At 39.5% G+C, this 21,587-nt stretch overlaps 1 protein-coding gene across 1 annotated transcript in view; it reads left to right on the top strand.

The window, feature by feature from the left end:
- Nucleotides 1-19,964, top strand: part of UBE2E3 (ubiquitin conjugating enzyme E2 E3) — a 55,977-nt gene extending 36,013 nt beyond the window's left edge. Inside the window, exons 4-6 of the mRNA XM_066553652.1 lie at nucleotides 14,390-14,522; nucleotides 16,260-16,407; nucleotides 17,453-19,964. Of these exons, the coding sequence (XP_066409749.1) occupies nucleotides 14,390-14,522; nucleotides 16,260-16,407; nucleotides 17,453-17,550 (379 nt within the window). The 3' untranslated portion in view covers nucleotides 17,551-19,964. The remainder of the gene's footprint in view (nucleotides 1-14,389; nucleotides 14,523-16,259; nucleotides 16,408-17,452) is intronic.
- The last annotated feature ends 1,623 nt before the right edge of the window (nucleotides 19,965-21,587 follow it).

Below are 21,587 nucleotides of genomic sequence, written 5' to 3'. Positions count from 1 at the left end.
ACCCTTTTCAGTGCTCCACAAAGTTCTCCCCACATGACACTGCAGGTCTGGTCAGGATCTGTAGCTCCAATATAATTGAGCTGAGTAGATTAGTTTATGACTGTGTAGGCAGTAGATTTTTAAGTGACTAATGTAATTCTTGTTCGTAGGAAGGCTTGGCAATAACCACTTAGTTGATCCAAGAAGCACAGAAATGCCAATCTGCAGAGTATATATAAAGGTTTCAAAAGGGAAAGAAGAACACAAAGAAGCATCATCAAAAACATATCACCATGACATGTTCCACTTCATACTGCTAATTGCTCTCTTTATACCTTGAGTGGTTTAGCACCTTTTATAAGGCATGGATTGCTGCATCTTCCATGGCTCAGATGAGTCAGTGGTTATTGGGGTCATGCCAGGGGCTGGAGGTCTCTCCAGGGCAGATCTTGAAAGGGAGATGCAAGTTCTGAAGTGTTTGAGAGGCCTGTGAAAGTGTTATAGAGTGACTGCTTCAGAGCATGCTAGGTGATCTATCTTTTCAAAAAGCCACACTCGTAAAATTGCTGTTATAACAACTGAAATTTGTTAACATTAAAAAAAAAAAAAAAGAAGATGCATGAAAGTGCTTAAGGCATTCAGGATAGCTTGGGGAGCCAAGTGCCCTGGAGGAAAATGGTGTAAATCTTTTCTTTGTTTTTAAATATGCAAAAACTTAGGATGGGCTCCTGAGAGCTGCCAAGGATTGCCAAGATTGACAAGGAAAGCTTATGGAAAAAGTCAGAAATGACTGATAGATCAGCTCAGCATTGACTGTCGTAAGGAGAATAATACCACATTTTGCAGTACTTCTCTTCATAGAATATATTCTAAACAGTTTTTTACTTTTAGTCTGATTAAAAAAAAACAGTGTTGCTGCTTTAGCATTTCATTTTTGACACCCATCTGGAAGCTCACGTGGGCCTCAAGTTCATCACAGCCATGTAGCTCAGGAGCAGCACTGCCTTGAATGAATGAGACTTCTTACTTCCTTTCTCCCAAAGGCAGAGAGGATGTAACATGTAGTAGAAGGGGCCAGACATTTCCAAGTTTTGCTGCTTGGGCCATGCCAGCAACAGAAGGATTATGTCATTTTGTGCCTGCTAAAAGGGCACCTTCATGTCACCACAGTCTTCCTGAATAGTCATCCACATGTGACCACAGCTAATTCTATGTTTGCCACTTACTTTGAGCCACAGAGGTGTTTTAGTGAATGCTAGTTTTGCTTTAAAATGTAGCTCAAATTAAGATCATGATTTATGTGTCACGTGGTTTGGGACTTTACTTCAGTTGAGTGTCAGTTCTTATAAACTTGATGTTTCTGAATATTTTTGAATATCATCTACTAAGAACTATATTTTAGGTACTTAAGGTAGTATTTTGGAGAAGGGAGGTAAGATGATGCTTGCAACAGATGACCTTCAGCCCTCAAGAAGTACAGAGTATTGTAGGCTTGCTTATTACCTAAAGTGCATGCATCTAAATACATTTAAAACTGAGTGCTGATAAAGGTTACTTATTTTTATAGTATGTAATTGACAACATCCACAGGGTAGAATTTGTACAAAATAAAAGTGAAAGTATTGCTTCCAGTTTTAGTCATGACAGTCTTTCTGCAGGTGGCATTCAGCAGTCTTGGTACTTTGCCCAAGGTGAAAACTCTTTTGTCCAAAGAAGTTTAAATAAAGCAATGCTGATGTTGAACAGGACATTGCCGCTGTCCAGCTACCAAAAATCTGTATGTCACCCATTTCTCTTGGCTCTGGGCATAGGATACATTTCCTACCATGGCCCCTTCCATAGCACAGTGAGAGCATGGTCAAACATTTGCTTTGCAACCAGCTGCACATACAGAGATGCTGCCAGCTGCTTTCTATGGTGTTTCAAAGCCCTCTCAGTCATGCCAGCTGGAGGATTCATGTGAATGGGGTCTATACTGGGGTCTATATTCCCACTTTGTACTGAGTCCATCCAGTTACTTGGTAAGTATCCCTGTGGAATAGGTTGTATCAAAGTGACAGTCTCCTGTGTCGGCAGTACCGCAGGAACAGAAAGACTCAACCAACTCTTCATCTTTTTCACTGTATCCCCCAAGAGAAGACATTTTAAAGTCATTTCCATCCTTGTAAATTGTAGACTTGTATACTCAGTGCTCTGCAGAGTATATATCTTGCATTGCCACTAGCATTTATTTGGAGTAAAATATTGTGGACAAAGCTGTTGCATCTAAGTAAATGTCTGACTTGGTCCTTGGTTCTCTTTTCATCCTCCTATAAGATTTTATTTTAGGTTATTCTCAATAAGTGCAGCACTTGATTGGCCATATGCTTGGCAAAACACAGATAATTTACAACTGTTGTTTGTATTAATTTGTGTAGTTCTGAAGTTATTTTAAAAACACAGCCTAGAGGACTTCTTCCAGAATTAATGTTTTCACATAAAGCTGGAAATGCCCATACATCTGCTCAGATCTCCAGAAAAGTGCATTTAGTTCATTGGTTTCATGCTGAAGTGTTAACATTTTAGGTTGTTTTATTAGGAGAGAACAAAGAACTCCTGCCTTGTTGAAAATTTGGTACACAAAATAAGGATGAAGAGGTTCCAAAAGAGCTAATGCTAAGCATTGGAAACTGGATGAAGCTGTGCAGATTGGAAAGATTTCCAAGGCATCTGGTAATTAGCTTCCAGTTCTTATGAAGTCCTGCCCTATGAAAGCTGCTGCTTGGAGAAGGAAGAACAGGAGTGAGATGAAGCCTAACTCTGAAAAGCTGGATCTTTGTGATCACAAATTATCAGTGGGCTATGGAAAACTCTATGACTACTCCTTTGGAAAAGTAACTCCTACAAAAAAAATGTTCAGTATTTCTCCCATTGCAGGATTGTCTTCTGTTCTGACATTTGCTTGGCACAATGGGAAAGGGAACAAGCTATCAAAGAGTTCTTCCTGGCTTTCCCTGCCTGAGCCAATGTGCCAGCCTGCCCCACACCAGCTTGCCATGCTCCCCAGCAGCTGCACCACAGCTGGGAGTTGCTGGGGCATGACTGGCTGGTTCCTCCCCTGCCCAGCCCAAAATGCCAGAGAGGCTTGGCACTGCTGTCAGAGCTGGCACCTGGCAACCTTCTCTAGGCAAGTGAGGTAGCATGTGCAGGTGCAAGGGACCTAGAGCCAGGCCAGAGCCTGAGCCTTTTGTTATTATTATCATTATTGCTGTTGTGATTAATACTACTGCTGTTATTACTATTTGGGTTTTTTTGGTTTGTTTGTTTGTTTGTCACATTAAGGAAAATTTAAGCAAGAAAGAAAGCTTGATAATTTAGTTAGTTTTGTAAGTTGTCTCTTGGGAGTACTTATCTACACCTGATTAAAGGATAAGGGGTGTTTGTGGGGTTTCTAAGTTCATATGCATAAACCTTCAAGCACTGAATGGGAATTGCTGAGACCTAGTGCTTTGTTTACTTGTTAGAGACTTGGGAGACTACTTCTGTACCCTGTTCTGCCCCTTTCCTGTGCAGGTACTTTCATCAAGTCATTGCCCTGTCATGTTTATTATTCTTTGTGCAAAGCAGAATATTTATCTTGTCTGCAGTAAAAGTGGTTAAAAACAAATTATGTATTTACTACTTCTTTTTTTTTACAAATATTTTATCATCTAAACATCAGCAGGCAGACCCAGCACACTCACTGCTAGTAAAAATACTAGTCTTTTCAGCTCTGAGTCTATTAAGTGCAATGAGCAGACAGCCTGTCTTAAGCTAATTTTATAGCAGTGCACTACTTAAAAATTAGGCATTTGCAGCAGAGAAAAGTTCTATTGAGATTTGTTATCAGAAAGAAAATTATTTTTCCTAGATTGCAAATGTAAGCCAATGTGTAGTTAATGGTGTTCACTAAATTATACTGACTGAAAATATGAAGGAAGTAGAGTTATGTATGAATATATAATACTGGGACATGTTGGAAGAGATTATACTTAATTTGTATATAACCTGATGAATTTTGCTGCAGTAGACATTATCTCCACTGATAAATCATGCTTATAGCTTCAAATAAAAACCATACACAGTGTGAGCCTTTTTTTCTTAAGATCACAGCCATTCCATGTCTGTGTTGTAGCAGTATCTAATTCCTGAATGTGGTGCAACTTGTGCAGCTGCCTGAGCTATTGGAAAGAAGGATTTAGCACCCAGTGTCTGTGCTGTCCATGTGCTTTTGATTTGCCCAAGGTTGAACTTCTGTATCCTGCTGCAGGCAGTAAAATGACACTTCCCAACAGCTGCCTCGAGTCTGGGCTGTGAGAGAAAATGACTTTTCTTACAATGGAGTTCCAGCATATCTTAGTCCAGGGGTACCAGTGGTCCAAGCTCAACAACAGAATTCCGTGGGGGTCGCAAATTCCCTAGCTTGTCCTAAGCAGTGGCAGCTCCCTTAGAGAAAGGTACAAAGCCCTGCTCCCAGGGCTAACCCAAACACTCTCTGCTCCTTACACTACAGCTATATCCACAGAGAACATTTGCTTTGAATATTAAATTATTATTGGTAGAGGAAGCAGTAGCTGGGTTGGATCTGGCTTTTCAATAAACAGATTTTACTAGGTGAGACTTGTTTCACTCAGGTGTTTATTCACCTTTAGTTCCCCTGAAATGATTATTATTTTTACATTTTCTTTAGCGTAGTACACTTTTGTGGAGTAAAATAAACTCATATCAGACATTGATTTATGTGTATTTGTATGCCTGATGCTTTCTCTATTCCTTTGAATTGCTCTGCTTTTGGAGCTAAAGTTGGTATTCCCAGAGTGTTTTAATGCTTTTTATCCACAAATTATATTTACATATTCTCTGTACCAAGTGTTGCTTCATCTGTCTCCGGTTCTGCACTACACAAAGCAGATTCTTATCCTCAGCTGATTTGTTTTGAGACTCTCCAAGCACTCATATTTAACTAGTGAAGTGGACATTGTTGGGCTAATGTTTCAGAACCCAAATGGAGCCTGCCCTGTCCTGGTACAGGGTGGTTAATGCCCATAATGTTAGATCACTCCCCAGCTGCCATACTAAATGAACATTGTGGAACAGTGTCAGAGAGAGGATCCTGAGCCCTGACTTTATCCCTGCTGTAGCTCTGGAGCTGCACATGCAGAATATAATTCCAGCATGTGTTAAGCTAGTTTGGGTTGAGCTGCTGCAGCCCCCTCTTTTGCCCTCCTCCCCACTGCAGCAGTTCTTGTGCTGGTGCTGGCATCTGAGCCAGTCTGCAGCCAGCTTCCAGGAGTCTTGGCAGCAGTCACCGGTTACTTCTCAACTTGCTCAGCACCACAAAGCAATTAATATCAAATAATAAATTAGATATGTAAAAATTGTCAGCAATGATAAACTTGTCCCCTGCACGGAATGTGAAGCTTGTCATCATTTTGCTCTAAGCAGAGTTTAAAGCTCATAGCCAGAGTTCTGGTGTTCATTTCAGTGGAAAAAGGAAAAAAAAAGTGAAAAGCTCATTTAATCAACCCTCTGTGTAGGAAATTTTGTTGGCCAGTGTGGAGACATAACTAAAGACAAACCTTCTGAACATTGAACTGTTGTGCTGAACAAGGTTCTTGAGTTTTGCCTAATCAGATTCATGCCCCTTCAAAACAGGTAACTACTTTCCATTCACCTAGTCCACATGGTGACCCCAAGCACGGTTGTAAAGGGGCTGGACTGGAGAAGGTGTCCATATTGCATGCAAGGTGGAGAAATTCTTGGTGTATGAACTGGGAAAGAGCAATTTTTTTTTGAGAATACAGCCCATTTCTAGTTACAGAGATTTGCATCAGACTTTATGGCTTCAAGGTAGGCATGTGACACAGGGAGCTATGGCACAGCACTTTCTGGTTTGTTATGCTGTACAGTCTGATGTGGACACAGATAGAGGCAAGAAGAAGAAAGTATTTAAAGGTAATAATGGAATTACATTTGGCAGAAAGCCTCTGCTAGAAGGTTAGGAAGACTGGACCAAGAACTGACTTAGACGCTCAAAATACAGACTTCTTTTGAATGAAAATATTCAGTGCTCACTACAGGTTAACTTTCAGGAAGTTAATATGAAACAGCTCTAAGTACAGAAGTGATATGCATGTATTAGAGTTCATAAATCCCCACGTAGGTGCTTCTTATTCAGAGTATTAATGTGTGGTAATGGAGGCAAGGTTATCTGACTGACTGGTTTTGACTTTACTTCTCTGGGGCAAGCTGGAACTTCTTAGCTGAAGTTGAAAGCTGATTTTTTAGAGGAGGGGGAAATGCAACTTCTAGCTCTGTTATTATGAAGTGGTAGAGAAACCCAATCCTGGGCACCCTGGAGGTGGAGGAAGAGGCTCCACTGTGGGAGCACCAGGCATGCTGGGTGTTCACCTTCTTGACAGCTGGGTACACACACATTTCAGTGAAGGTAACTTCTCAGCAATTCTCTCTTTCTTGGCCTTTCATGAAGTACCTGAATAAATCATGTTCTATAAATTGCACTTTATCCCTTTATGATATTAGAATCAATTTTTTCCACAACATTAACACTGTTCACAAGTTTAATCACAGAGTCTGCCTTTGGGCTTGAATTATCAGATGATGGTGATTCTCTAATTCACCAGTGTGCTTTCTGTCTTGAAAAACATTGTTTGTAGATGTTCCTTTCAACTTTTGGATGAAGGTACCTTCCTTAGAAAACAAAACATCATCTACAGAGAGGTAGAAGATTTTTTTAATACCTTGGTCACATTTTTAATACATTTGGAATTGCCTAATAATTAGGTATTTGGTGCCACTGGATAGCTGGAGATTTCATTTGAATAGCTTAGTTAACTTGCAGGCTTAGTCTGTTGAAAATTGCCCATTTCTTGTTCTTAGGCATGAGTATTTGTAAATTTACTACATTTTTAAAGCCAGTTGTATTTTTAGTTTAATTAGGTCTTTTAGTGAAATTGTTTTAACTTCTTTCTTCCACCATCTGAAGGGTGTGCATAAGGGATGTTGGGAACAATATGTTTTTCTCTTTGTTGACATTAAAAGTGTTACTGAAAATATTGGGAGGAAATCCTAAACTGGATTTCTCAGTGTTACTTAGCTTTGTGACATGAAGATTTTGCAGTGAAGGGTGGAGGTGGCTGCTATCTGGGGAACACGTGGATGCCCCAGAACAGCTGAATGACTTACTAATAATGTAAGCTCCTGAGGGTGAGGTGGTGGTCTGGGATCTGGGAGTTGTACATTGCAGTCGTACTCTGCAGCACACATCTTCTGGATGTATTTGTGGGTGGACACCTTAAACTAAGGCTTCACAATTTCTCAGGTACCATGTGACTCTTTCAGTGTGAATTGCTAGAATCACTATGGAGGCTAAACATACTGAAAAACAAAATATGTGCGTATCCCAAATGAGTTTTGTTTGTGTTAGGAAGTTGAGAGGGATCCTCTCTCACAGAAGAAAAGCAAAATTTTCCATGTTTGCTAAACCCAGGTTCATCAGTAATTTTGAGTGGAAGAAAAATGGGAACTGTGTACCACTAGATAAATTTCTTCAACGAAAGAAGTTCTTCAATGATTTGGCCCTAGTACAAATTGAGTTTTATATCAACAGCAAGAAAAAAATGTTTTGACATTAGCACTACAGGTCTTTCAACAGTGATGAAAGGGATCTGGTCTTTTACTTTATGCTAAATTAAAGCTTTGTTATTATGAACACATGGCGGAGTAGCAGGAAATGTTTCCCTTTACTGACTGTCCTGCTCAGGGTTTTATTAGGTAGTATGGATAATTTCTCCAGTGTAGGCATATGAGAGGGACTTCTGTGCATATTACAAGTTAGTTCATGCTGAACATTTGGTTTATTTTAAATTTCTTCATGCCTATGAGATTTCTGTGTTCAGAAACAACTCACATTTGGTTGTCTTTTGTGTATTGCCTGGGTACAACTGCTGTCAAGAGCATAGACATAGAAAATCTGATGTGTTTTGTTACATGTTTAAGTATTTCTGTTGTAATTTAGCAAACTGTGTTCTGGTATTTAGTTGCCTTTTCAAAAGAAAAAATACAGGAATTCTGCCTCCATAATTGGCTTGGTTTGTTCTGGAAGATGGAAAGGACCTGCACAGATTTCTAACTACAGCAAGATAAGTCCTAGGAACTAGCAGGAATACAAGGAGGAAAGTAATCTAAAGCTATTGTAGCAATGAACCAATTTAATGGGGCTTTAGGCAGTGGAAATACTGTCAGCTTTCCAAAATACATTGCTTGGGTTTTCTACATATTACAGCTTTGATGAAATTAACAAATGATTTGTTACTTAGCTTCCTTTGGTAACATGAGTGTATATTCTTCTAGTAATGGCAAGTTAGCACTGGAGGTTCTAGTGGTGTAAAACATGTCTTTCCCTTCAGGGTTTTTAATAGCAGAGCTGCACTGGCTGAGGTCCCCTGATGATACAGTGTGACCTGAACCAAACACAGCCCCATGGTTGCATTTCTAAGCCAGAGCAAGCAGCTAAAGTTCATGCCCTACTCTGGCTGCAGGGGGGCAAATGACACCTGATTAAGCATAAAGCTAATAATCCATGGATGGTTTGTGAACATGTATGGTTTGGCCAAGTTAGTTTAGGCTGGATCATCACTGTGCTTGGAGTATCCATGCTGCTTTTGAGGAGCTCTCAAGTTGCACTTGCTTTGCATTGAACCATGTCCTTGGGCACAAGTCCTGCACTGCTTTATAACCAGCTGAATTATCAGGGGATCCATGAGGTAAAAATGGGTTCTTTTTTTTTTTTTTTTAATGCTGATTTCTAGACTTCAATCATAAGGACATTATAGACTTTAGGGAAGTGACACAAGGAAAGATTTGTACACTGAACTAGATCCTTAAATCCTCAATTCCACAGAGCCTCAGTGGATCTGCTAGAAGCAGTAAATAACCTTTTCCAGCAAACAAATGTAGCAGGTAGTTCAGTGGCAGGTAAAATAAAAACATTTGTAGCTATATAAAGAACACAATAGACTGGAACTTTTTCTTTGTAAAAAATTGCACATAACCTATAAACATTAATAATAGTGAGCACCTTATCAAAATGTGTTTTCTGCACAGTTTTGATACATTGCCATAGACAGCCCTCATGTGTCCAACCTTAGAAAAATGCTGTAATCCTAAAATTAGGGCTATAATTGTAGCTCCTGCCAGTGAAAACAGAATGTTTTCTGTGTCTACAGGATGTAGTACCCAGATTCTTTAAGTAGAGGTGCTTAGGTACTGGTACTGATAATATGAATGCTGAGAATAAGCACTGCAGAGAGCCTTGTAAACAAGGCATTGAAAAATAAAGAAAACATAAATTGTTATCCATGCTTGTCACAGGTCATAGAACTGAAAGCCACACACAAACATATGCCTTTTAATTAATGTTCATTTCCTTTCTTGCACTCTATAACCAAAACCACAAGAGTGCCTCCACACTTGGAAAAGATAATTAAGAGAAAGAAGGATAATTGACAAATTTTCTTCAAAGTGTTGAAAATATCAAAGCAAGAAAATATTTTGAGCATTTTTTATTCCCATGCTCAACATTAAAACATAACTACTGGTAAGTGGTTTGTGTTCTCTCCAAGCCTCACTGAGCAAGTCAGACAGCTTGCAGTAGATAATGATCCTTTGGTTGCTTGTGAGATTATTTTTTGTTCTTTAATTACCAGCAGCATGATAGTGTGTATCTGTAGCTAGATAAAAAGGTAGTGTGCTACTAGATAGGGTTGTCTAGCTCTGTTTTCACTCACTTTCTCATTGCATGGAGGGGTGAGGAGGATTTTCTCAAGTGCTGAGTTTAGCGGCTTGAGTTAGGAGCCAGGCTCCCCATGCTGTTGGTGAAAGGTCACCAGAGGGAGATGGAGCACGTTGGTGTTAGGGAGCATTTAGATTTTCTGGGGGCTGCAATCACTCTTCTCTCTGCCCTGATTGTCTGGGTAGCCTGAGGGGCAAACATCAGCATCCACACTAGATATCCTGCATGGTATATATGAATTTCCACCTCTGTGATAAGTTGAAGTTACTTGAGCCTGGGGCACTTTTCTTCCACTGGAAATGAGTTCATCAAGCTCAGGACCTGAGATGGTGAAGCAGGCAGAGTCCCTACAGATGGAGTCTGTACATTTACTTGAATTGTATATGCTGGTGGGATCTGTCTCAGCCCCTTTAGTATCTCGTGGTGTCACACTGAACTAGATAATTCAACAGCTTTATTTGAGACAGTGGTGTCCAAAACACAGCCTTTTGTGCTGGTAACATCCTGAGTGCCTTTCTTCCAGAAGGATTTGTAAAAGTCAATTTCCAAAGCTGGTTGAAGATTTCACAGAGCTTCACTATACTGTAGCATGATGAAGTGGATTTTTCAAGCACAAGGTTGTGGAACATGCCTGAGGGCATTTTTCTTTCTTTACTTACTACCTCCAGTTGAAATAAGAAAAATCAAAAGAGATATCTTATCCCTCTCTTAAAGCACCGACTTCACTTACACTGCTGTAAAAATTACATAGTGACAGAGTTGTGGCTGAGCAGTCTGTGAAGAACTTCCAAGAGTTTTACTCTGGCTGAATCTCAATTTGAAATAAATGTTTGGGAAGGATGAAGGGAGGTCTTTCCTTACATAATTCTCACCCCAGGTGCCCCATTTGGTTTGTTAGCTGCTGCCTTGGTAATAATGAGTAGAGATCTTTTCCAGCCTTTACAGTTCTATGATTCTGCCAGCTTGGGTATCACACCTGAGGGTGGAGCCTTTGAGAGGAGAACATGAGAAAATATTCCACCACTTAAACTTGTGCTGTGTAGACACCCCCAGTGGTTTTTTTTGAGGTGTAGACCAGTACCTTTAGTTCTGTGATATCAATCACATTTCTCATAAGGCTTTTAGAATCAGACACACTTCACTGTCGGAAGCTTCCAAAAACAAACACACCTACCCCCAGTTTGCTATATGCTGTTGCAGATTCATATTCTATATCATAATAAAGCATAACACAGATTTAACATCAAATTTACCCAAATTACATTTTCCTTCATCCTTTTTCTCCTCAGCACAGTCTCAGGACTATGAAGTTGCATTCTGCTGCCAAACTTAAAATCTTGTGTTTTAGAGGAGAGCTGTTGATAGCAGTGCATTTAGTAAGTGCAGAAAGCAAAATGCTACCAGCATCATTGTAGATTGGAAGTTTCTTGTCCTAGTTTCTTGTCCTGCATTTCGTTCCATATGGACAGCTTCAATGCATTTTGATTTAATAAATTGTAACAAAAGCTGAACTTGGATTTCTGTGACCACTGCATTGGGAGTCTAACAGGCTTCTTGCTGGTGTGAATGCTGCTGCATCCACATGAATGCTCTTAACACTCTTCTGGAAAAGCTGTCCTTCATGTTTGGGAAACTTGAGAGCCAGGGTTCAGCAGAGTTAGGTTTGACAGACCTGCTGTGAACCCATGGGCCCCTCAAGTTTAACCTCATGTCTTTTCAAATTTACCATCTGAAGTCACACTTGTAAATTTAATCTGTTCTGTGGACTAGCTTGGCTACAGCATGGTCATAAATCCTTTGTCTTATCTGAATCAGGTATATATCCCTCAGTGAAGTGGCATAATGAATATTTGCTTAGGAAGCAGATGCAGCCAGTTAACTCTAATTTATTTTTAAAAAGCAATCCATCTTTAATGTATGAAGTAAACCTCCCTAATTCTGCAAATAATATTTTGTCATTTCAATTAAATTGCTTTGTTATTTTGTCTGAGATTTTTTTAGCCCATATTAAAAAAAAATAATCAAGTGGGTTTTTTATTGAGAATGAAGTATTGGTGCCTTTACTGAATTTGTAATGTTCTGAAGCTAATTTATGAGGATAGCAGGCTGTTAGCAATGGCCTGCACTTGTATGCTCTGTAGCCAAAACACTGAAGTTGTCATTCAGACCTGTTTCTCCATCAAGATTTTGTGTTTTGTGGCTACCAGCTTATGGATGCCCTGGCTCTGATTTGCTAAGTGATTACCAGAGAGTTTGACCCTGGACTGGTGCTGTGCTTAATCGTGACTGATTCACTGGGCTGGAACATGTCACTGATTTGATCCATCCATTTCATTAATTTGATTGAAATGCATCCAGCTGTTGGGGGTGTATGAAAGAAAGGTACATGACATGCAGGGCAAGAGCACTAACCTCTGCATTAAACTATAAAGCAATCATTAGGACATCTTATGCTGAAATTGATTTGCTCCACAGAAATTTGGTTTTCAAGAACAATATTAATTAGCTGTAAGCTTGATGAATGTCCAGAATTAATTGAAACATTTCAGTGCCCTGTGTGGGTTTTAAATGTTGTCATTACTGCCCCAATATTTTCAGTTCTTACACTAATTGGTTTTTAGGGAGTGTGAATAAAATTATCTTCTGGAGTGACTGAAGGTACAAATGGTTCATTGCTTTACCAAAAATGGACCTGTTTGCTTCTAGATTTCCCTTTTTTCCCTTGTTTTTTTCCTTAAAATGTATTTAGTGTTTTCCTTCCACTTTTATGTATGCATTGCAAATAGAAAGAAAGATTTTAGACCCAAACTTTATTTTTGACAGCACCTGTAGGGTTTTTTTTCCCCAAGCTGTGCTCTGGAGGCCAGCATTCTATTGTTATCTACTTTCATTTTGGCAACAGGAAAATAGCTACAGCTTCATAAAATATTTTTTGTTTTTAATTAAATAGGATGTCATCCAAATTCCATGATTATTTTGTCCTGTTTATGAAAGAACTGCAACATTTGGCACATGAAATGTCTACAAGATAAAAAGCATCTTGGAAAATTATGAATTGAAAGTGAATTCATAATCAAAATTAGCATTTTTTTTTCCTCAAATATGATCTTAATGTAAAAATAGCTAAATTTGGGGGGGGAGGGGGGGGGGATTGCAGATCCATAGTGCAGACTGCTCATATTCCTTGTCTCTGATGAGTGTCTCCATGTTTGGCTACATAGTAAGGATGGATGTCCAACATGTTGTGTTACAGACTGCAAACATATGTATGACAAATACATGGGGTGACGTGGCATAGGAAGAGCCTTTTATTTGTTGGGAGTTTCCTCTGTGTGTCGAGCAGTTCCAGAAACCACAAATTCCCAGACTCTGGTGCCAAGCCCTGTCACTCGCTTCATGTGCAATTCACGTGTGACAGTCCTCAGGGCCTGGTCCTGGGCACCACAGAGGGAGAAGGATGGGGCTGCTTCAGCATGGCTGGGAAATGGAGGTGGTGCTTGGGAAACTGCCCAGGTGGGGAAAACTGAAAGGATCTTTCACAGTGCTGTGTTATTGGCTTATCTGCATAGATGTGATCAAGCCATTGTGTCTGCATGAGTTCAGTGCTGTTGCTCTCCATAGCAGTCAGTTCAGTAAGTTTGGCTCTCAGCAGGGTGGGTTCAGGACCCTTTGTGGAAGGTTAGGTTAATTTTTATCCAGGCTTGCTAAAGATTTTTTTTTTGGCGGTTGTTCCTTTGGGGGACAAAGGGGAGGGGTTTATTGTTTGGTTTTTTGTGAGGAGGTTAGATGGTTACTGTGTGATAATAGCATTAGTGACAGCTCAGAAGTTGAGAAAATACTGGATCATTATCCATTCTTCTAAACCTTTACTTTAATAATAATTATGCAGTAACCCTTTCCCTAGTGAGAAATGCATTCTTAAAATAAAATATTTTTGGCCCGTTGTCTCATTGCCGATTGCCCAGAGGCATTACACAGATATATCCTGAAGAAACAGTTATTTGGAACGACTGCTGCAAGAAGCTCAATTCCTTGTTACTTGATTCTCTAGCCCTTCCCCAGTTTTGCTGCCCAAGGGTGTAACATTTCACTCTAGCCTATGAAACAAGTAGCAATAAGTGTGTATCAATATACTTGAAAGCCACATTTTTTATGAAGGTGTGATCTGCTAAAAGCTTGGAGAAGACGAATGTGGTCAAGATGTAAAACTCCTTTTGTGTACGAATATGATGGCATCGAATGGGTGGTGTAGAAAAGGTGATGAAAGGGTGATGTGGAAGCTCAGAGCAATGACATACTCAAGAAAGTAGATCTGGGGATATGTTTTGGACAGTGAAAAACCAGTACTGCATGGTCATTCTATTTCATTGCTGTCTCTCCAAAGGGACAGCAGAGTACCCAGCTTTTGTGCCAGTTTAAAACATCTAGCCCACTGAAATCAGCTGGAAATTGGGCAGGTGTTAAAAATAATCAAAAGGTTTCTATTCAATAAAATGAATGTGAAGGAAATCCATAAAATGCCTCTCTCAAGGGTACATCTGACTCTTTCTTTTCCTCTCCCCTTTTTTCTTTACACAGTGCCGGTCCTAAAGGAGATAACATTTATGAATGGAGATCTACTATACTTGGACCTCCAGGTTCTGTATATGAAGGAGGCGTTTTCTTCCTGGATATCACATTTTCTTCTGACTATCCATTCAAGCCACCAAAGGTAAGGGTAAGGTTTTTATTGTGCTTATCATTTTTTCATGTGAGAAGAATACAGCAAGCCAAGTGACTGCACATCACTTTCTGAATATCAAATCTGTTTATGGTCTCTTGAAAACTACAAGGTCCAAAATCTTGGCTTGCAGTCTCAGAAAGATCCCATCTAATTTACCTCTTGATTACCACAGTCAGTACTGATTTCCAAACTTCACCAAGTGATAAATGAGATGATAATTCTGACCAATCAGGTAAGATTCAAGAAATTTTAGTTCTAGTAGAAGACAACACAAGACTTATGTTTCCTTATTCTCATTCTAGCTACTAAAATATATGTATAATAGTCTTTCCTGTTATAAGCCAGATTCCATATTAAATATTATCAGTAATTTTTTAAAAAATGAGGAAAAGCTAAAATAAGTTCACATAGGAAACTGGAGCATTATATTGTGACTTAAAATTGGGTAAATTAGTGTGATGAATTTCAATTATTTTAAAATGTCTATTTACTACTGCTAAAATCAGCAATCTTGTTTGATAATGTTTTTGAGCAAAAGCTCTTTTTATTAAATTAAACTCACCTTAAATTAAAATGTCAATTCCTTGCTCAGAAATAGTGTGGACACCTAATAAATTGTAATTTATTAATGGATATGAAAGAATTTAAAGGTCATTCCCTTTTCCCCTCCCTTACTGCCAAATAACAACTCTTGACCAAGTCACCAGAAAAGACACTGCAAAACTCTCATAACTAAAAATCTTTTGCCACACAACATTCCATGACTGACATCTTTGGCGGCTATAACTATGTTACTACAGATTTAATATCTTTTCTCATTCCCAGGATGAATACAACATAAAGAATATACATTCTGTATTTCACACTTCTCTTTAACCCACAGCATTTAATATGTTCTGAATTAAGAATGTTATACTGAAGTGATGCACAGTTTTAGACCAAATTCTTCATTCAAATCTTGTAGGTTTTTTTAGATCATGATAGTTTTTAAATTTTCAGGGTACATTGTGGATTCTACTCCCTCCCCCCCCCAGTCAGTATGAAAAAGAAAAATGTCCATATATTCTTGTGCTTTGTGTTAAAGCAGTTACATATTAAAAGCAGTTACATATTTCTCACTTCTTATTTGTGCAGAAGGTTCACATGCTCTATCAATATTAGTCTGAAATAATTTAAGGATGGATTTAGTGAGTGTAATAGCATTGTTTTGGCTGTATATTATATTCTGCCTAATGAAGGGTAAGGACAAAGATTTCATTGTTAATTTAACAAGACTAATTTTCATGGTTTGTATTTAGGCATTTGAAAGAAAGAAAAAGATCAACTAATACTGCACATGCAGACAAATTCTGTGTACTTCCTCACCTTCAGAAACTACAGTAAAGTTACATTTGTGATTAGAATGTTCCTGACATGTGGTATGTTCAATAAATAGCTACCATACTATAAAGTAGGTCCTTGTTTTTGTGGGTACCATGCAGAGAGCTTGTGTGAAAGCAGTTTTATGCCCCTAATCTCATCATGGTACATTTGTTAAAGGCAGCCCTGGCTTCAGAAAATAGTCACTCTTCTGTTAAACAATTGTGGTTTGGAAGCCAAGCAGAGAGGAGCTGTGTCTGCAGAAGCTCTGCAGAACTGGGAGTCCCCCAGGCTGCTCAGAGCCAAGAGGCACCATATCTGGGCAGCACTGAATGACTCTTTGTGTCTCTTATGCTGTGATTTCAGGTTACTTTCCGCACCAGAATTTATCACTGCAACATCAACAGTCAGGGAGTCATCTGTCTGGATATCCTGAAAGACAACTGGAGCCCTGCTTTGACTATTTCAAAGGTTCTGCTGTCTATTTGTTCACTTCTGACAGACTGCAACCCAGGTGAGGAGCTGATAGTTCATTGAGAGACTCTCAGTCGTTTGACTTAGTTGCCATGGAATGTAATTTGTATATTTGATTGCATGAAGATTAAATAAAATTTAATATTTTTTTAATTTGTGGTGAAGCACTCCATATTAGATGTAGTCCCTCTTTTATTGGTGTTTTTCACTCCTGTGACACAACAGAAAGTAAATAGCACTAAGTCCTTTTTTTCCAAGATATGATGGAGAAAATAAGCTGATGTCATTCGAGGTCTGTATTGAAGGAGGTTCAGTAAAAGAGTGTTCAGTCCAGGAAAGGAGCAACATTCTCCTGAGTTATAAATCCTGCATGTTGGAAGAGGCTGCAGGAAGTCTCTTAAGACAGCAGTTGAAAGGCTTAATCTTGCAAATGTGAGGGAGGTGATGCTCAGAGACAACTCTCCCTATTTCAAAGAGGCTTCCTTGATCCTGTAGGGAGGGGAGGAGCTCCATGGAAGCAGTACAGATTCTCAGCAGCAATGTGTGACCAGTGTCATTAGGCAGTGGATGCTAATTGCCTGCGGTCAGGGCAGGAACTGAGCAATCGTGCTAAGGGACCGTTCATTTACAGAAAGTGGTCACAGTTAGGGAGAAATGGATCAGCCTCTTAGCTACAAAGGCTTGATGGCTCCTGAAGGGTTCCCCTCGGTGTGTCCTGCAGCCCAAATGCTCTAACTCCCACTAGTCCTGTGCACCTCCCTGACAAAGAGGCCTCCCTGACAGGAAGGTGCTGGGCAGCTGTTGAATGTGTCCTGCAGGCAAAGGGCTGAAAGCAGGGCACCTGCCTGAGGCAAGATTCATTCATATGCAGATAACCACAGCAGATTTTTCGGTCCTCTTTTTCTGCTTGTTGTGCTTTGTTCATGTGTGCTTTCTTGGAAATGTCTTATATGATGAGAGCTCCACTATAATTCTGGTCTAAACTATATTTTGGAATGGATTATGTGTTTTAAAGTATGTTTTAACTTGGGGATTTCTGTTACTCATGGGATGGATTCTGATGCATTTTCCCCTGCCTTTTGCAGCTGACCCTCTGGTTGGAAGCATAGCCACTCAGTACCTGACCAACAGAGCAGAACATGACAGGATAGCCAGACAGTGGACCAAGAGATATGCAACATAAATGACAAACTACTTGTGCAGTGTGAAGGTGCAGAAGGCAACTTTGCAGTGTGCAACAAATCTTTATAGCCTTTACAATACGGACTTCTGTGTATATGTTATACTGATTCTACTCTGCTTTTATCCTTTTGAAGACTGGGATACTGCCCCCCCAAAAAGGTAAATGCTATCAAGAGTAGAAGTTTGTAGCTGTAGATTAGTTATGTTTAAAATGCCTACTTGCAAGTCTTGCTTCTTTGGGATATCAAAATGTATTTTGTGATGTACTAAGGATACTGTTCCTGAAGTCAACCAAATATTATAGTGCATTTTAGCCTAATTCATTATCTGTATGAAGTTATTAAAGGTAGCTGTAGATTACTAGGAATTATGTCATTTGTATTAAACCCAGATCTATTTCCAATATGTGGTACATGCTGTTGTGAAAACTGTTTTAACTTTTACCTTTGTCAGTTTGTAATGAAAGGATTTCCTTTTTCCCTTTGTAGCTCAGAGAGCACCCAGTGTATCATCTCAAACACAATAAACATGTTCCCCAAGGAGTAGTTTCTTTGTTTTCCTATTTTAAATTAATATTTTAATAAATTTAGTTATAGTAACAAGGCAAGGCCAATGTATCACAGATCCCTGTGGATAATTTTTAAATTAATATGCATAAGCAGAGGCTTGCTATTAAATATTTAATGCACACCTGTGGATTAAGTTTTCCCTGTTTTGTTTTTAACAGAACAAGTGAAATTTCTAAAATTTTCTGAAATTTAATACTTTTCAGCTCTTTCTCAAGTTGAAATGATCACATTTCATATGCTTACTCCAGAAGTCTATGTAGCTGGTTGCTTCAGGGCCAGTCCTGCTCTCAGAAGAGGCTGCCTCAGTCTTGCTACAAAGGTTTTGCAGGAGGATGGCCAAGTTAGAGATAGTCTGGTGCTTTTTTTTTCTGAGTAAAGCAAGTTGGACTTGCTGACCTAGAGAACTGAGTTATCCATTGAAAAAGGTCTTCCAAAGCATGATTGAACACTGTATCATCTACCCAGAAAAGAGAGGAGTACAATGAATTTAATCAGATTTATATGACATAAAAACAGTTGTGGGGGAAATAACCTTTCTTAGTAAAAATGAAATCTGTAAAAGTGTTTTAGACTACCTTTTCCCCCCTTCACTTCCTGCCTTGGAAATTTTGTAACATCTGTAAGTACAAAAATACAGCTTTATAGTACATACAGTTTAAAAGGTAGAGTCACTAATAGTTTTATAATTTAAGCTTTTATAGTTTGTCAGTCACAGTATGGATTATAAAAAAATACACTTGATTCCTTTAAATGATTTTAAAATTACACTTAATTTTAAATTTTACAGTCTCCCTTACTACCTGGTGTTTTTGAAGATAACATAGCACTTCCATCCATAAGATGCTCTGCTCATTTAATATATGAAAGCTGAATGTTAAGTTTAAATATTAAATCAAAACAAAAGATACTAAAGATTTAGATCTAAAATTAACCATTACTATACAGGTCCCTGGTTTTTGTATCACGTAACCTTTGACCATGAATTGTCCACCCTACTTTAAATATTTCTACAGATGCCTGAAGGTGGCTTGAAGAACTGTGTATCCCAAATATCTCAACCTAGAAGCCAATCTCTCTTGGTAGCTACAAGATAGCTTTAGATTTCAGGTTAAAAAGTGCAAAAGGGAATGAGAAACAGGATCTGGCAGGTGAATATGCCTAAGTCAGGTAACAGACTAATGCCAGGAGATGAAGTGCTGGAAATCACTGCTGAAGGTGACCAGAATTTCTTGTCATGTCATTGGATGTGTGAGAAATAGCACAGATTGGCAATGAAACAAGGGGCTATCACATCCGGGCTGCGCGTCTAAAGTCTGCTCCCTGCTGACCATTAGTGCACTCGTGGGCCACAGGGTGCTCCTACACCGCTCCAGTGACCTTCCAGTGGAGAGCAAACTATGGAGTTCTTGCACTAACTGTGTTGCCTACAGAATTTACTGATATTTATATCATAAAATATTCTGCTATAAAAATACAGGTTTTAATTCTAATTTTAATGTATTTTGGGTTTGTATCGTACCTACAGCTTCAGATACCTAGGTGTACAAATGGGATGCCTTGTTAGTGTTGCCCCATCTTGCCTTCCTTGCAATTGGATCCTTTACACTGAATTCCCATCCTCTTTTTTTTTTCTGTTGGTTTGTCATGATTCTGTTCTTTTTTAATGTAGATTTTTTTTGTGTGTAAATTTTATATTTACTGAAGTAAAGGTTGTTTTTGTGTAAACATTTAAACTTTAAAAGAAAAAGAAAAGAAGCTAATTTTGTTTCTCAAGTTCTCTCTGCTAAACCATGCAGTAGAAAGAAATTTGTATTGTTAAATAAATCAATTAGTTGTTAAATGAGAATGTGTGTCTGTTTTCATGGGGAGGGAAGAAACTCCTGCTGGAAATATATCCAAAGCACTGGTTGTGAACAGCATCTGTTGTTTCAAACTATTTCCTTCCTGGCTGTTCTGGGGTGAATACTACCAAAGAAAGGCACTAATACTCTTTTACAGTTTTAAGATAGAACAGAAAATTATCACCAGTCACTGGGCTCGGTATTTGGGAAACAGTGAACTGAAATGACATTTTCATGTAAAGCTGAAGATACTGCACATGCCCTCTTCTCCATTTTGGATGGGCTTTTCTTTTTCTGTTGTCTTTGGGATTTGAATGGGCAATGCATGCATCTGGCTGGGAAGCTGCCCAAACTGGGTTCCATGATGATCTGGCATAAAGAGATCTGGTGTGGAAACCAGTAGTCCCAGCCTGAGGACACACCTGAGGAACAGAGAGGGGCAAACACCTCTTCAGCTGAGCTGGTGGCTACATTCAGAGCAAATGAGAAGGGATGGGTAAATGTAAGTGTTTAAAAAATAAAAATGCTGCATATAATGGAGAGGCTAATAAATACCAGCCTTGCTGTTTCTGCAATAACATGTTCTTGGTGTCTCAGTGATGTGGGGTGTGCCTGATGTAGAGACAGTCTCACTGATCAATGCTGAGTAGTGATTGCTCCAAGTCTATAGCCAGGAAGGGGAGGGAGTCATAGAAAACAAAACCACAGGGCAGCCCAAGCCATGGGCCAGGCTTGTGCAGCTTGGTAAGGAAATCAACTGCACCAGATCTGGTTCATGCTCTGCTCCCTTCCTACCATTTGGGGGAAAAGGAAACTCTTTCAGGCTTTGTGGTACACCAGTTCCTGTTCTGTACCAGCTTATTTTTGGTCATTGGTATTGCTGAAAATAAGACCAAGCTTCTTCCTTTCTTCACCTTCATGTGTGAGAACCAGATTTGTGGCCTCTCAGGGGTGTTCTCACCTGCGTGGGCCATGATAGGAAAGCTTCAGGGCTGAAGTAACTATGTATGAAGTAACTGAAGTAACCATTTGCAGTGGCTGGGTGCAGTTCTGAGCCACAGGGCAGCCCTGGCTGCGTGGCTTCCCCAGGGCCCTGCCTGAGTGCCCTCAGTGCTGGAGGGGAGAAAGCTGCAGACCACAGCAGCTTCTACAAGGAGGTTTTGTCTGCATGGGCAGAAGCACCAAAGGAAGGATTCCTGACTCCAGGCTGAAGAGTGAATTCCACCTTGCCTGCATTTTCTTTGGCAAAAATCATCAATGTACATTTATGTGAAAGCAGGAAGGCTTGTGCAGGAATTCTGGACTAAAGCAGTTGCAGAGGACAGGGACAGTAGCGTGACTAAAGTGCAATTTGATTCAGCCATAAACCAGCATTGTATTTTGGCAGCCTGTGCTATAGCCAGGGAAACAGATGCATTTGAGAACTTGGCACTGCTTTATGCACAGCGTCCCTTCAACTCCTCCTTGGTGGCACCACTGGCATTTGTGTTGCACAGTAACTTCCAAGGCTGAGCTCCCACTCCTTTTCCTTCACTAACCACTCCTGACTGAAGGTGGCTGCAGACAGGTTCCAGGGCAACAGGAGGGATTATGTAAGAGAGCACTGGTTCCAAGAGGAGAAGCAGGGC

The sequence above is a fragment of the Molothrus aeneus genome, chromosome 7, assembly GCF_037042795.1.
Source record: "Molothrus aeneus isolate 106 chromosome 7, BPBGC_Maene_1.0, whole genome shotgun sequence".
Classification (NCBI taxonomy): Eukaryota; Metazoa; Chordata; class Aves; order Passeriformes; family Icteridae; genus Molothrus; species Molothrus aeneus.
Note: the sequence above shows the minus strand (reverse complement) of the source record. Positions and strands in the feature narration are given on the sequence as shown.